Consider the following 16,692-nt stretch of genomic DNA (forward strand, 5'->3'; position numbering starts at 1 on the left):
CTAGGTTGAGCTGTCACCCCAACCAGCCACCACTGCTGCTTGAGGCATCTTCCCATCCTCTCCATGGCATCTGATTAATTATGACCCCTGTAATTGTCTCTTTATACAATGAGAAATGTTAATCCTGCATTTTCTTCCCTCTCCCAGTTTTATTAAGACCATAATAAGGAATATTTTTTCTTGTCCCCTGTCAGTTTAGACTGAAAATTTGGGTAAAGGGATGATCTGTCTCTTGATTACTGTGGGGGCTGTCATTGAGACAATGCACATAACACTGAATAAGCTCAGTGAAGTCTCTGTCTTGAGCAGTCCTTTTTCTTTATCCATATTTGTTCATTTTCACCTGAATTGTAATAGGATCAGTATACGAGTTTTAGAAGTTGTCTGACATCACCAGTCTCTGTGCACCTGTCTGCTGGCTGGTCAGATTACAGCTTTTTTTCCACTCTGTTGCTTAGTGCATGACATTTCATCATCCCATTGCATTAAAACATAAGAAGAGCTGCTCTGGGTCAGATCAAAGGTTCAGTCACCACAATTCCAAAACTGAATGAAGCCAAACACTTAAGGAGAAAGAGCAGAAGGAGCAGGATGAGTATACAGCCTTACAACATGTTTGTTCTTTTTCTAGAAATTGGCCACAGATGGAGTTTGTACAGCAGCAATTATAGAGGGCCACAGTTTTTAATAGTCCCCAATAGCTCCAGCCCAGCAAGGGCTATGGGGCACCTGCAGCATCACACCTCAAGGTGCTGCTGGGTCACATACCCTGTGAATGAGGCCACTTTTCCCACTTGTGTTCAGACAAGACCATTGTCTGTGCAAGATCTCACTCTCATGGTAATGCACTAATTTTTTATTCCCTAAAGGAAGACTACTCAGGTCTGGTTCAGTCAATAGCATACCTCCCTAGAAAACTTGCCCCAAGAGCTTATTTAGAAACTGATTTTATCTGACAATTTAGACTGTCCCACAGCAGAAACAGCTCTACCCTCTCAACAGGGCTCATAACCCACCTTCCCTCTCTCCCCCATAGAGTGTGGGGTGTACAGGACATATTGTCTTTGGCATGAAAAGTGATTTCTAGTCTATTTATAAAGAAAATCCTAACTAAGCAGCGCTGATGTGCCCGCTTGGTTGTACATGTGTCTGAAGTCATAATCTCTGGGGGGAAAAAATGAAGAGAGTTGTAAGGCAGGCAGCAGGAGCTTTATTGCTCAGAAGCTCTGGCTCTAAATTGGCAGGGACCTGTGTGGGGATTCAGCAAGGAGCATCACCACCCTCCCCAAAGCCATAAGCTATTGAAACAGCACACTCTGTACTCTGGGCTAGCAGGAATTTGCGCAACTGTGCAAAGCCATCAAGCCTGGGATCTTCTAAATAAATGTCACATTTATCAGTGTCTGAAGCAGAAGAACATCCCACCTAGCCTTCCCCAACCCCATAAACCGGTGTCATTAATGAAGTCAGAGAGCATTATTTTTTTCTTAAAGGGTTAAGAGAGTAATCCACATCCACTGCCAGGAAGAGGCAGAACTAAGCAGGCAGCAGCAAGGAGTTAGAGCCAGAAGAGAGATATAAAGCTACATCAATCATCAGAATGGACTGCAACAAGAGCATGTGCATACAGAGCAAGAAAGAAAGCGAGAGGGCGTTTTGTTTGGGTAGCTAATGTTCCCTAGACAAGGAGAGAGAAAAATTCTCCTTTGGGTTTTTAATGCCACTCTAAATATTTATAGCAAGATCATGTCCAGCTGGTGAGTTAACGGTGGCAGGGAGCAGGGAGGGAGGGTACCATTTTCCCAGCACCCCAACATCATTCTTGGGTCATTACTTGAGAAGAGGGAAAAGGCTGTAGACTGCCATGTTTACCCTCAAAGTGACTCATCTGCAAGAGTCAAGTCCAGTGGCTCCTGCTCTTGCCCTCCCTCACCTCTCCTCACACACGTGTGTGCACACACACCCAGACTGTGTGGGCAGCCTCCAAAAGCTGCACCAGCCTGACTCCACCCTGCCCTTAACATGGGGCTGGGCCTTCAGGCTTTCACCACGTCAGAAAGGCCATGTACAGCATGCCCATGATGCAAAGCTGCCATTTTTGGAGGAACAGGTTGCCCACATCCCTGTGATCTGCTGCACCGTGGACACAGGGGCAGGACCATATGGAGGACGGCAAACACCAGCCTGGCACAGGAGTTGACATGAGGGCACTGTGGCTCCCAAGGATTTTTGCCCGTCTGCCTCGCTGTGACTAAATGCAGGCATGACTCACCCGTAAGCTTGAAAATATGAGAAGGGCTTTTGCTTTAACTTTGTGTTTCCCTGTTGTAGGGATGCTTAGAAACTGCATATTGGATTCACCCCTACCCTAGAACAAAGGGAGAGATCTCAGCAGAGATGAGGAGCCCAATTCAGTTACCCAGGCAAGGGCAGCCAATTCTATTTCTCTAGAAAGACCCGGGAATTTGGTACAGAGCTGGGACACATCACACTTGACCTGCTGAAGACCCTGACAGGGCACCAGCTGGGGTTCTGGAGGATCCTCCCCTGGCACAAGGCGTTTGAATGATCCCAGCGCAGAGGATGGAATGGTAGGTATGATGGCTCACCATCACAGATGCCTACCATGGGATTGTTAAATATGGGCACTTAGATGTGATTGAGGCAGCTGAGCACCTGTGGACACCCAGCAGTGCCTGGAGAACTGTTCCCCTGCCCAAATACAGGTTGAACACACTGGTGACCTGAATTACTTGGCAGACTCAGTTGTATTGACTAGATTCACTGCCTGCAAAAGGAGCTTAGCTTGTTCATGTGCAGCCATCCGCAGTGAGGGACCCCATCAAGGTGTGTGTCCTGGGGAGCCCTGTGCCACCCTGGGACTTGCCACTCTGGAATCTTGGTTTCCAGCTTGCTACTCACTGCAGCAACCTGCTTCAGTCCTCCCACCTGTAACACTGAGCTTCCTCAAGCCATCTGATTGAGAGGTTCTTTGCTAGGGGTTCCAGAGAGCTGAGGTCCTTAGACAAAAGGCCTCAACCTGGTGTTTTCTATATGAAATAACAAGCAGCATCATAAAGATAAACTGCTCCAAGAATGAACTTCACTTTCTGCTTGAGGGTGAAGATAGTTGGGCTTTCCCTGCCCACCCTGGAGCAGTGCTGGATGCAGGCAGGAGTCCCGGTGCATCAGCATCTCCCACCACACTGTAACAGGCTGACGCTCCCCAGATCTCTCCGTAGGGTGGAGACACGGTCCATCCCACCGGAGTCCCTCGGAGCCCTTCTCTCTCCGCCTTTCTCCATGGAACGCCGGTGACAGCGTAGTGCGAGGCATTGCAGACTGTTTACAGGCTTCTAGAGTTCCCAGGCACTTTAGGACAGCGTCCTGCCACTGTTTCCAAACGGACAGCCAGGACTTTTATAAGTGAACTTTCCTCTCCGTGTCTATTTATTATACGTAAACATTTGCCAGAAAAACACCACTCGGGCATGCTCAGAACCAGCCAGGTCATTGCAAAAGGCAGCGGCGGCGTCACATGCGATAAGAGCGCGGACGCTGCGCGCCTATTCTTAGCGCTGGAATGTACACAATGCCCGCGCCCGCCGCTCCTGCGCAGCCCCGGCTGCGGCGGCACCGGCTGCGCGCAAACACGGCCAGAAATCACCCTCCATGAATCACCTGCCTACTGAAAGAAACCTCCCGTGGGTTCATAGGTTTTTGCCCAGGCTCTAGCTGTGGGAAAACTCAGCAGAGAATAAACGACAGAGAGTAAGTGCATGCAGTGAAGGACAGCAGAAGGTAAACGTTTCTACCCTTCGGTTCCACTGCAGGTTGAGCAGTTAAGTCATGACCGTAGATACTCATCATATTGTTCTGCCTGGCACTTAATTTAGTCATTGTGTGTCTGATTAACATAAAAAAACCACAGCTAAGCAGAGTTAATAAATAACTTTTAATGCAGATTCCCAGCCTCTAGGGTTCTGTTCGTCCTGCTGCAGAGTTCAGCTCTGCCAGATTTGCATTCTTTGGGAGTGACTAACTCTAGAGGAAAGAGGCACAAGCTACTAAACTGCTAATACTTTAAAATCGTGAATAAATGTCTAAGTGCGTTTATTCAACGTGATGGAAATGGACAAACCAATTGCTTCAGCCGTCCAGCTTTAATCCAAAACCAGTGAGATAACTTCAGTGCTTTTGCTTCTTGCCAACAACACAGGCAGTGCTGACCTCAGACTTGCAACCTATCTGATAACTTTATGAAAGTTTTAAAGGGTCTTAGCGACCTTTTGGCTTCTTTATTATTTTCCCACTGTGCTTAAACCATGTTCCATTTTTATGTGTAATAGTGAACGGATATTTACAGCAACATCAAAGTCCTGATTTGTTCCCTTGGAGCTGGATTTTTCAATAAAAGCTGCTAAGAATTTGGGGTTTTTTTCTGCCAAGTCCAGAATTCATCTCTCTCATATTTTGCTATGGAAGAGGGATCCACTGAAGAGTTTCTCTTCAAAGACCAGGACTTCTCCTCTGAGCTGCTGAGGCAGCTGAATGCTCTGCGGCAGAGCAGGATGCTGACCGATGTTACCCTCTGCTCCGGGGGCTTTGAAATCCCCTGTCACCGAAATGTGCTGGCTTCCAGCAGCCCATACTTCAAGGCAATGTTCTGTAACGACTTCAGGGAGAGTCACCAGCCTAAAGTCATTCTAAAGGGCATCGACGCTGATATTTTGGATCAGATTATCCTTTATGTTTACACTGGGGAGATTCTCATATCCACTGAAAATGTCTTGTGCCTCTTGGAGACTGCATCCATGCTGCAGTACACTAAGCTCTTTGAGGCCTGCTCTACCTACCTCCAAGACAAGCTGACCCCTGACAACTGTCTGAGCATGATCAGACTGGCAAAAATCTTGAACTGCCAAAGCCTGAATAAGAAAGCCAGGGCTATGGCTTTGAAATGTTTTCCCATGGTGGCCTCTTCTGAGGACCTGAAGGATCTCTGTCCCATGGAGCTCATTGATTACCTCGGGGATGATGAGCTCTGTGGGGAGGAGGAGCAGGTCTTTGAGGCACTGATGGTCTGGATCCGGCACGACCTCCAGGCACGACAAGGCTACATCCAAGAGTTGTTCAAGAAGGTCCGACTTCAGTATGTCCATCCAACCTTCCTCTTCCATTTCATTGCTAATGACTCGCTTGTTCAGGCCTCACCCACTTGCAGGAGCATCCTGGAGTCAGCCCGCAGACACATGTTTTCTTTGTACAGCACCAACACGCCTGACATCAAACCCATGATGCATGTTCCTCGCAGGTACTCCAACCAAGAGTTCCTCATCGTCATTGGTGGCAGGAAGGACAGCCAGCAGACAACAAGGGATGTCCTGCTTTATGATGACAAGACCAACCAATGGCTGAGCCTGGCCAAACTTCCCATGCGCCTCTACAAAGCCTCTGCAGTGAGTTTACACAGCAATATTTTTGTGCTCGGAGGGATGCCTGTTAGCAATAAGAAAAGTCTGGTCAGTGGTAATATTTACATTTACTCCCTCAAACTCAATCAGTGGAGGTTGATTGAGCACATGCTAGTTCCACGTTACTCCCACAGAAGCCTGGCATATAAAAATTATATTTTATCATTCGGTGGAATTGGTGAAAACCAGGAAATCCTGAATTCTGTGGAAAGATATGATAGTGTCTACAACACCTGTGAGAGCATGGCAAACATGCCTGTTGCCGTCCTTCACCCTGCCGTTGCTGCCAAAGATCAGAGGGTTTACCTCTTTGGGGGAGAAGATATAATGCAAAACCCTGTTCGGCTTATCCAGGTAATGGTCAGTCCTGCTTGTCGTAGGCAATTTCTTCTAAGGTATTCAGCAGTCCATCGCCTTCATGAGGTGACTCAAAAACGTCATTGTGTGTTGCAGCGAGAGGCAGGATGAGTTGATCCATGGCCTCAAGGAGCATTGCAGCTCTTCCATTTTCCCCTTCTGAACGTTTTCCAGGCAGCAGCCCCAGAGGCGCTGCTTTGGGTGTCAGTCAGCTGTGCCACCGGTGGGCTCTAGGGCCGGGGCTGCCGCAGGTGATGCCATGGCAGCAGCAGCAGCTCCCCCTGCCTGGCTCTGTGCCTGTAGCCAATCTCACCAAAATCAGTGCTTGCACTCGGCTGAGCGGGGTCTCAGCCTGCACCTGCTCGCTCGCAGCAAACGCTCACGATCGTTACAGCGATTAGATACTCACTCATCAAAGGGTCAGAACTTAAACTGACAGTCATTCGGGATAAACAGTGGTGTTCAAAATGTGGCTCCTGCCACATGTTGCTGGCTCTCTGCCTGCTTTCAGCTGTTACACTATCAGGAGGAAAAAATACATTACATTTTTTCTAATCTGATGTGAAACTTAAGCAACATTGAAATGTTTTTTTCCCATGAGTGTTTTTCACTGTTCAAGGTGCTTTAACTAAGAAGGATCATTAAGCTAAGATGGCAACCAGGGCCTGAGCAATGCTTTATAACGGTACTTTATTATCAGGGGAAGGAAATGTATTTATCAGTTAGTGGGGAGATGCCTTGGTGATATTTGCTATATTAAGAAGCAGATAACACAACATAAAAGTTTGTGTCACCCAGATGCAGATGATTGAATGATCATCATCTGGCAACAGCTCTTTTTCTCACATAAATCGATGACTTAGATACCACTCTAAGTCCCTTTGCCAGTCTGAGTGCATACCAGTCACTAGCATATATATAGCAGCTGGGCAAACACAGTGGCTGCCAGCAGAGCTAGCTGAAGCTGAGGTTTGTTTGCCCAGGAAATTGCTGAGGCTAATAAGGAATACACAGGATAACTAGAAAATGAAATGAATCAGCTTGCCCTTTGGGAGAACTAGTTACAGTGATTTAACGGCCATGCAAGAAGCCTTCATGTGGCAGATACACTGCTTCAGTGCATGTGCTAGCATCTCCTCAGCAGACAGTCTTGGGGATCCAGAATGCTTTCCAAGGGGACATATTAGGGAAAAAAAAGTGGGCACATTCTCAGATTTCCAGCAGTTTGAGCCAGAGGATTGTATTTATTAGGGCAAAATAAAACCCAGAAGTTCCTCTGTAATTACAGATGTCAGTTAAAATGAAAGATAAACAGCTGAGTGAATATCTTTAATTTTTTGTCAGGTTTACCATGTCTCCAGGAATACATGGTTTCGAATGGAGACCAGAGTAGTGAAGAATGTCTGTGCACCAGCTGTTGTGATTGGAGACCAGATTATCATCGTAGGTGGTAAGGGCTCTGTTTCACCTTCCCTCTCCCTCCCCCTGCCCAGATCCTCTGGGGTTTCACAGCCTTCCTGTTTGGGGTGCTCCCTCAAAAAGCACCCAGATCTTGGGAAGGAAAGGAGGAGTGTACCCACCCTCCATACACTTCTCTTCTGGAGCCTCATGGCAATGGAAAGGGAGATAAGTTCTCCATGAGGCACTTTCTTACCCCAAGTAGCAGCACCTGGGTGGAGAAAACTGAGGAAAAGCCAATGCAAGTTACTGCTCTTGGGAGGAAGCCAGGAGCACGGGGGTCCTGATCCTCCCCTCCTGACTCAAAACCTGGTCCTCCCTGTCTGCTCCACTTGGGAGAATGGAAAGCAGGGTCACCACAAGGCCATGGATGGCTTGTCAGGATGGGTGGGCTGTAGGGCTATGAGGTGTTGAGTGGTCTTTTAGCTGCCTCCTGGAGGTAATTGTGAAATATCCCAAAAGGAGTGCGAAACACTTGGAAAGAGGAAACTTCTCTGTGTCTTTTTCAACCCGAGGACCAGCCTCTGCCTGTGGTGGTCAGGAGTATCATGTCAGTGATAACTGGGCCCTCCACAGTCCTTAGTGCCTTTTCCCTGACCACAGGCTGCCAGGACAAAGCATGTGTTGAATTATTTAAGGAAAAATGAGACACAGTATCTTTAGTAAAGCAGAGGATTGAACCCAAACTGCACAGGACTTCAACATGGTGTCACCCCTCAGGGAGAGGCCACTGCTGACCTTTGCAGTGGGAAAAGGGGAGAGCTGAGTCCAAAGGTCCAAGACTACCAGGCTCCTATAAGGCAGATAGCCCTCACCTCAGACCACACTCATGTGTTTCTACATGGGCAAGGTCCTGCTGGGTACCAAGCTTCCACACCTCCGCTGCTCCAGGGCAGGGGCCCTCTTACCAGCACTGGCCTCTCAGCTGATGCGAGGTTCTATCAAACCTCAGAGGAAGAGCTGTCCACTGGCTCACTGGCATGGTGGCCAGCACAAATGTGGTGCTGAGGGCTTCAGGAGTGGAGTGAGCACTGGTGGCACCATGCTGTTGCATACCCAGTCAGCAGACAGCTACAACTCCAACCCAACAGGGCCCATCCCATGTGCCACTGGTTTCTGTATTTCCAAATAAAGCTCTAGGACTCTGTTTGGTAAAAAGAAATATTTTCGGTTGCTTGAATGCATGTGCAGGTAACTGCAAGCCCCATCTGTGTTTGACAGATTGGCTGCCTGATGGATGGGCTTTATGGTGCTCATCAAGCCTTGGCTGCCAAGGTGCTACAAGACAGGATGAGGACAGACAGGAAAGGAAGATAGCCAGGCATTCCTGTGACACATCATCACTTAGTTTAGATATCTTGCTTCTGCCAAATTATGTACTACTATAATATGTTTTGTTGAAGACCAGCATGAAATATATCAATATTATTCCTTCTTCTGGCCATGAGTGCTTAATTCCCATCTGTCTCTTCCACCTCTGGCTTTGCATTCAGGGTACACCCGGAGAATAATTGCTTATGATACAAAAGGCAACAAGTTTGTTAAATGTGCAGACATGAAGGACAGACGAATGCATCATGGGGCCACTGTCATCAAGAACAAGCTTTATGTCACAGGAGGACGATGTCTCACCTCAGATAATGCCATCAAGGACCTGGATTCCTTGGACTGCTATGATCCAGAGACTGACACATGGACACCAAAAGGAAAACTGCCCCACAAACTCTTTGACCATGGATGCCTGACACTCCAGTGTGTCCCCTGTTCTAACCTTCTCTAAACAACTCTTGGTACTTTCTTGATATTTTGTGCTTTTCTTCCCAGAAAGAACCCACCTTACTCTGCAGAGAGCACATGGGGAATCTTCACGGGGTCACACACAAAGTCCTGACCTTGAAGGCACCAGCAGTGTTAGTCCTTCCAGACCCTGTGCCAGAAAGGCCATGAGCTTTGCTCACACTGTATTCACCTGGCTGAAATCGCATGTGGTGCTGCTGAGTCCAGTCTGGAGGCCTAACCCAGCATCTCAAGAGGAAACAGGAGAAAGATACTGGCTAAGAACCCAGTGTGGGAGTTGTCCTTGTAGAGACTTTAAAAGTGAAGGGGGATGCTGCTATCTCCAGGGAAAATAAGATCTTTGCTGTCTTGCAAACTCAGATCTTTGCTGTCATGCCTGCCACAGCCCTGTGCTGCTCATTGCTGACCAAGCTTTCCTTTTCCAGTGGTGGCAGTGTTTAGAATAGGAAGCCCCAAGCTCCAGTCTTGTAGCCAGCCCAGGAGCAGCTGCCTGAGTTCGCTGTGGTAGTCAGCTCATAAGAAATAAAATTTTAATGTTCCTATCAGCTAATTAGAAATTGGCAAAAGACTGATGCTTGGATCTGAACTCTCATATTGCAACAAGAAGCAGATTTGACTTTTCTGAGCTAACACTCTTCCACAGTGCAGGGAAGATTTTTGTTTCATCTGCCTGGCCTCTGAAGAATCAGGAGAAGATGGGATGGCAATTAAGATTGTCTGCACCTTCTTTTTCATGGGATCCTATTTTGCAGGGATCTTTCTTCTCCTTTGGCATGAGGAATAGCAGTGGATGACTTTGGCTGATGGAGTTCCTGAAATGTAGAATAGCAGAGAGGACATACAGAGGAAAGGGGATGTAAAAGAGAAGAGGTATTTGGGAGGAACAATTTCTTTTTCCCTTTCTCCTCTCTCCAAACCACTGGAAAAAAGCCCATGAGACAAAGCCAGTGACAGGAAGCCAGCTTTCCAAGAAGAGCAAGTCTAAATCTGCCACTTGGCAAAACAGCTCTGCTCCACCAATATTTTCGTGGGGTTCTGCCACTAAGTGCATATTTTTAAAGGGAGGGGATTATTCATCAGACACTGAACAGGCTGTGAACTGCTGTTAGGTCACTGGGCTTGGTAAGATTGCTGAGATAGCAAGGAACTTTACAGATGACCAGTATCCAGAGAAAGGCTGGCAGAAACAACACCCCTTTTTCTTCATATTTGAAAAAAAGTGGAACTTTTCAAAGGCTACAGGATGGCACAAGGAAACCATGCTTAACCTTCCTCTTCACAAAAGGCTGCACAGCCACGTGGTCACCAGCACATTGCAGAAAACCAGCTCCAGACACTAAGATCCCCTCCCTTAACTGAGCAGAAGAGTGACAGAAATAGTTAACAAAATAGAGCGCTGGAAGGAAGTATTTAGTATCAACTGCTGGTTTAACAATGGAAAATAAAAGGGCTATTATTGTTTGCATGAGCTTTGTGTTCAGGAGTCCCCATTGTTCCCTCCCTTTGTTGATAAAGGGAATTGTTTTTGCACCACTGGGTATTGCCAGGGTTTCCTTCTAAGGACCTGAGTAAACCTGTGAAAAATGAGTGGGAACTCGAACTCCTCTCCCAGCTCAGAAGCCTTTGGCTAGATTTCTCTTCTGTCTTTCAGTCTATATCATCATCTCCTCCCTGTGCGGAGCAGAACAAAATCGTGGCATTTGCCAAATTGAGCTGGAGCAGTGATTCATCCTGTTTCCTCACAGACCAGCTCCAGCTCTCTGGAGAAAGAAGCCTTGTCATGGCCAATTATGGAAAGTCTGCCCCAGGGAGATGTTTATTCCTAACCCTGCAGTGCTGCCTTCCCAAACTCCATCCTGTTGTGACCCCACTCAGCTCCAAACTCCAGGAGACGCCAGTTGCTGCCATGCATTTTAGCTGACACAGATTCCTGCCAGGCTCGTGACTGTACCCAAAACTGAGGGAAAAAAAAAGTTGACTTGGGGCCATAATCCCATGTTTGCAAACCATTGCCTCAGTCATAGGTTTATGCTTAGAAGCAAACAGATTTTTTTTAATTCCCATATCATATAACTAGTGATTTTCTCTGTCTTCATGTGGGACCAAGCCATACCTTGCCGAGCTGGGCAGGACATGGGGAGTGCAAAAAAGAGGCAGGGTTGTGGCAGGACTGAGCACAGCATCTTTCCCCCATCTCTTGGGGAGCCCTCACTTGACCCCGAGGTCCTTGGAGATGCCAAGGGATATGGCCAGCTCTGCTGTGGCTGCTGTGCTCCTTTCCTTCACAAACCTCTCACCTCATGCCCATAATTCAAGGAAATTGGGATTGCTGGGCATTAAATTCAAAACCTGGTTTCTAATAGGCTTTTGTCTTGTGGTGAGTTTTGATGCAGACTCTGACAAAACTTTTGGGCCCTTTGAAGAAGAAGGGTTGAAATCAGAACAGTGTTGAGCCTTTTCAAGACAGAGGAGGGAGAGCCAAGTTGCTCGGTCACGGGTAGGGAGCAGCACACGCAGCTCCAGGATGGGATACTCGGCTCTGAGTGGGCATGATGTGGAGAAGGGATGTTGCCTTTCTAATTAGGTGCTGAGCCCCACCTGGACCAGCACCTAAAACCATCCTCACTGCTCTACAGTTATAAAAGCACTCCTAGCAGGGGTTGGCCAAGGTGCCTCGTTCTCCATTGTCAGGAGGGGAATGTTTGGAGCAGGATCTGTAAGGTTGTCACTACCTGATGCACTTTTACATGCTTTTTCAGAGGTCTGATCATCTAAATATTCAAGCATTTGAGTACTCACCTAGATGGGAATCCCCCAAGGGAGAGCAGCAAGGTTCTTCACAATGCAATGATGGCCCCATGAAAAGGTGGGAATTTGTTGCTTTTCATTTAATAACCATGGAAGCCACGGAAAAGAGGCTTTTTAGAAGTATTTCTTCTTGCAACTTGTAAAAAGGTTGAGCACCTGCCACAATTTTTTCAAATCAGGGAGTGCTCTAAAAGTTCATCACCTCCAAGGCCCTGTCCTCAGGTGCCCTGACACAGTCACTAGATCAAGGAAACCATAGGACCACTGGCTGAAACCAGTCTGTTCCATGGGACAGTGGATTACCCAGTCCCTCAAGGTACTTGTCCAAAACACTGAAAATCTGCTATGAGATGCTCTGATCCCTCTCCAAGTAACAAATTTGAGGTGTTTTGGCCTCAGAGCTTTTAATACTATCCTTTTTGTGAGGTACCTTCTGCCACAGAGATAAAGGGCAATCGATTACCCCTTTTAGATGCTGTATATTTTTTACATCTTTAGAGTTTACTAGGATTTTGAAAGTCTGTAGACTAAACAAACCCAGCCCTTCCAATCTTTCCTCATAAGTCATGTTTTCTAGACCTCTGATAATTTTTGTTGCTCTCCTCTGGACAATTTTCAGTTTGTCTGTTGGTGGTTTTTATATTTATTTAAGTGCAGGGCCATGGCTCAGCCTTGCAGTGCTGAGAAGGGCAATAAACCCTTTCTGCATCTTACCTACAACATTCCTGGTCTCAGAGCCCAGAAGGATTTTGCTTTTCACAGCAGCAGCACAATACTGACTGGGGTTCAGCTGTTAAGGAATGTTTGCAAGTTTGGGCAAGGTCACGTGGAAAGACTGCAGGACATCCAGAATCTCCCAGGGTTATTCCCTAACTCCATCTTTGCTTTGGCTCATCAGGATCCCAAGTCAGAACCTGTCGAAAACAATGTCTCTCCATGGCTTCAACAAGGGGCTTTGGACATGACCCTAGTTATTGTGTTCACAGCTGGGTTCTTCACTAATTCTATTAATTTTAACAGCAAATATTTAATGGTTGAGTCATTTTTATTTTTTTTTCTTAGTACTAGGGGAAAAGTTTCAGGCAAAAATGAAAAGGAAGGGAGGAGATGGCATTTTCTTTTCAAACCTTCTTCCCCTTGCCTTGCTGCAAACCCAGAGCTGAGTCCTGCTGCACAGGGAGCCTGTGGCAGCAACTTTGCTTTGATCTCAGCAAAGAGTCGTAGGTTAAGCCTGTGTTTTTTCACTGTAACCATTTATCAAACAATGCAGTCCTTTCCAAGGGCAGCCTTTTTCTTCTGCAGCAATATGTTTATAATTATAATGCATTTCCTGCTTCTTTCTGATTAAACACACCTGACAAAGTAGGAAAGATGTCAATGCATAAATAAATGGGCACACCAAGTTCATTGCTTTGTCAGTCCTCTTTTTCCAAATGCCAAGGAGTTCATTGCGAGGTGAATCCTCTAGTTGAGAAGGAAACAATTGGGTAGAGCATATATGAATAGCATACAGGGTAATTTATCCCTGGCATTGTTCCTTAGCCTGACCTGAGAGCCATTAATAATTGACAGCAGCAAAAACAATCCCTTTTTAAAAATATAAACATCCATACTTTTTTCCAGCTGCTTGAAAACTCCCCCGGCAAAAGTTGAAGTCATATTCTCCATGGCACATGAGCATGAATTCCTCAGTGCAAGGCTGCACCTGCAAAGGAGCTGAGATCTGCTAATTAGTGGACTGCTAATGATGTTTGCAGTGGCTAAATTCAATAAGTTTGCCCACAGTCCAAATGAAGCAGAGTTCTTATGGACAAACTGATGTCTCAGGCTGCTGCTGCCACCCATGTCCACGGGGCTCCTCAGGGTTTGTGTTGGAGCCCTGAGAGATTGATCTGGCGTTTTCTGTTTATTGATGTTTCCAAAATAGTAGCAGAGTAGCGAGGAGCCCAACTGCTCTGTCACTCTGCAAGTCACCCACTGGCTCCAGCTGCTGCCTGTCACTTCTCCCCCCAGAGCTCTTTGTTTGCCGGCACTTCTTTCATGTTGCAAGAACCCTTTCCCAGAAAAGCAAGCAGCAGCACATCTCCAGCAGCCCTGGGCCAACAGGCACATGTCTCGTGGCTGCTTTAAGCACAAGGCATCCCCACAGCTGCTGGAGACTTTTGCCTTAAGAGTCAGGGGTGAGCCACAAGGTAAAACCCTGCAGGAGGTGGGAAAAGGTGGAAGAATCTGGTCCACTTCTTCATCTGGTCAGGAAGATGCCTGTAACCATCCTCCTATATCCAACCTTCCCCTGTCTAGTTCTCTGAAGTTTGTTTCTTGACCAGGCTGTGCCTTCTGATGAATAAGCCATGTCCCACCACCCCTCCCTAAAGCAGGCATGCTGGGACAAGGACAAAGGCATGTCTGCTTCCTCAGAGCCCCCATGCCACATCTGTAATGACATGCCCTGAGTTTAGCCCCTGTCTTGGCACGTTGTTGAGTTTTCTCTCTGCTCTTGGATGCCTTCCTGGGCTCTGCAGTTGCCCGGAACCAACATTTGGATGTGGCAATTACTGCCCAGAGCACCAGGAAGTGACACCAAGGACTCTCAAGTCCAAATTTTCAAACTGATGGGATGCTTCTGGTCTGAAAAATCAGCCCAAATCAATCTGAGCCTTAGGGCTGAACCCTGGCACCTCTCTGTACGACCTGGGAGACTCTAGGGGGGTGTGTTCAGCCGCAAGGAGCAGAGAACAAACTTAATGGAGAATGCTGCAATGTGAAACTTGGCTACAAAGCTTCAGTGCTGGGAAAGGGCAGTGTTTTATCCAGATCAGCAGCAAGCCCTGGAATTAATAGGCTTGATTAAACTATTTTGATGTGCATGGTATGTGGAGATAAGGGCCCAATTCCCTAGGGTTTCCAGTGAAAATCAGATGTTAACATAACAGTACGTGACATTCCCTGACAGGAGTAAGGAACACTGCTGGAAGACAAGAGACAAGTACAGACCAAGGGGCAAAAGAGGCACTTCAGAAAGCAAAGCTACCATGATCTTGCTGGATCTGTTTCAATGCTGAAATGACGTGGACCCTGGCACCAGGCAGAGCAAAAGCAAGGGAACTGTGCCTGCTTTGTGTTGTTATGACACATATATTTCCCTGAAAATGACATTAAAATGTACCAGAGGCTCAAACATTGTTCTGTTTATCTATTCCCTGGGTAGGATCTTGGAGACAGCCTGGGCAGTGCAGAATATAGCCTCTGTGAAGTAAACTTGGCCTCTGGCATGAGGACCATCAGCAATTGTGAAATGGGAAGCCAGCACATCAGGACATACATGACTGTGTCCCACAGCCTGTCAGGGCTGTGTCCCTTGGGGACACACAGAGGGGTGAGCCACAGGAGGACAGTCCCTGCCATGCACTGAGGTTTGCCAGAGAAGGAGCAGATGGCACAGACGATTCCTGCCCATCGCACTGACCCTGGGTTCACCCTGTGCAGAAACACGGAAAGGCTCCTCATCACCCAGGCTGTGTCAACAATGCCTCAGTGTGCTTCAGGCCACATTTCAGCCCTGGCACTCCCTTGCAGTGGAACTTGCAGCTGAATTAATTCATTAACTAATGGATTAATTCACAGTGTGGACTAACCCATGTGTGTGCACACAGAGCCATGGCATCCAATGGTGAAGATTCCCAGCAAATGAACTGAGTGCCAGCTCAAACCCTGACCAAGGAGGAAAGCAGAGAGGTCCTATGGATGTTCTTGAAGATGCTGTGATATTTAATGGCTAATTCAGACCTTTTTAAATGAAGGAAGTCTTTGGCCTTGGTAGGTTCTGACTGAAGGCTTCTGGCTGAGAGATCCTGTTTAGAGCCTACAAGAATTGTCTACTCATAATAACTTGGAACAAATGTCAGTAAATAGAGTCTGTTTCTTCTTCCAGGGGCTCTGGAAATTTTTTCAGGAGAAAAGTAGCAACTCACAATGAAAGAAGGGTTACAGGCAAACTGAACTACAAATGGCAGGGAAGCCAAAAGCATGTTTGCCCTTCCAACCTTGTGCATATGTTTTTTATGGCATGAAATGTGACATGCACAGTGGATCACGGATATCAAGCTGAGAGTCTGTTATTTGTGATGGCAACATAAAATACACAGAGCTTATGAGAAACTGGGAGCTGAGGACACAGATGGCCCTCAGAGCACCATCAGCTGGACTTTCCAGATCATTCATTAGGCAAGAGCAACACCTTATGCCATAACCTGGATAACTAAAGTAGAAGTGAAATAAAATAAAATAAAATAAAATAAAATAAAATAAAATAAAATAAAATAAAATAAAATAAAATAAAATAAAATAAAATAAAATAAAATAATAAAATTCCGCTCTTTTATGTGTCTTCCTGGTCCATGGATCAGCACACAAATATGATCAAATAAGTGCCAGAGCCCAGGACTTTCTGGAAACTTGGGCAAAACTGGCTGTACCAACCTTTCTATCCCCAGGTGCCTCATAGCCAGAAGGGAGCCATTACCCTTCACCTAGAAGAAGAGTTTTTTCCCCTGATTTTCCATGTCAAGATTTTTCCCTTCCTCAGGAAAAGTAGCAGAAGGGGTGGGACAACTATAGGAATGGGCACACACCTGGGAAACTGGATCCCTTCTGCTTCTAAAAACAAGTGATTTATAGAGCAAGGACCAAACACTCAGACAGCTCAGGGAACTGTGATTTCCAGTAACAAGCTATAAAGCCATTTAGATTGTCTGAAAATACTTTGACATTTCCCTTTCATATTTCCAAAGCAATTTCA

General features: G+C 46.6%; 1 protein-coding gene across 11 annotated transcripts; it reads left to right on the forward strand.

Annotated features, from left to right (window-relative positions):
- Nucleotides 1–3,627: 3,627 nt before the first annotated feature.
- Nucleotides 3,628–16,294, forward strand: KLHL38 (kelch like family member 38). Of its 11 annotated transcripts, none has more exons than XR_014616212.1 (5): nucleotides 3,628–3,801; nucleotides 4,350–5,828; nucleotides 7,176–7,281; nucleotides 11,846–11,952; nucleotides 14,848–16,294. XR_014616212.1 is itself a non-coding variant. In XM_084207372.1 (4 exons), the coding sequence occupies exons 2-4, from the start codon at nucleotides 4,479–4,481 to the stop codon at nucleotides 14,928–14,930; spliced, it is 1,539 nt and encodes a 512-aa protein (XP_084063498.1). In that variant the 5' UTR covers nucleotides 3,628–3,801; nucleotides 4,350–4,478; the 3' UTR covers nucleotides 14,931–16,294. The 11 variants fall into 11 exon arrangements, 8 of the variants coding, with proteins under 8 accessions (XP_084063498.1, XP_084063499.1, XP_084063500.1 ...); XR_014616213.1 differs by having other exon boundaries at nucleotides 15,103–16,293; XR_014616214.1 differs by lacking the exon at nucleotides 14,848–16,294 and adding an exon at nucleotides 13,518–14,836.
- The last annotated feature ends 398 nt before the right edge of the window (nucleotides 16,295–16,692 follow it).

Source organism: Fringilla coelebs (genome assembly GCF_963513975.1).
Source record: "Fringilla coelebs genome assembly, chromosome: 1".
Lineage (NCBI taxonomy): Eukaryota > Metazoa > Chordata > Aves > Passeriformes > Fringillidae > Fringilla > Fringilla coelebs.

Coding starts and splice junctions, on each gene's coding strand:
- KLHL38 (XM_084207369.1), top strand. CDS start 4,479: ATGGAAGAGGGATCCACTGAAGAGTTTCTCTTCAAAGACCAGGACTTC. Junction 5,829..7,175: donor ACCCTGTTCGGCTTATCCAG/GTAATGGTCAGT, acceptor ATTTTTTGTCAG/GTTTACCATGTCTCCAGGAA. Junction 7,282..9,113: donor CCAGATTATCATCGTAGGTG/GTAAGGGCTCTG, acceptor TTTTCTTCCCAG/AAAGAACCCACCTTACTCTG.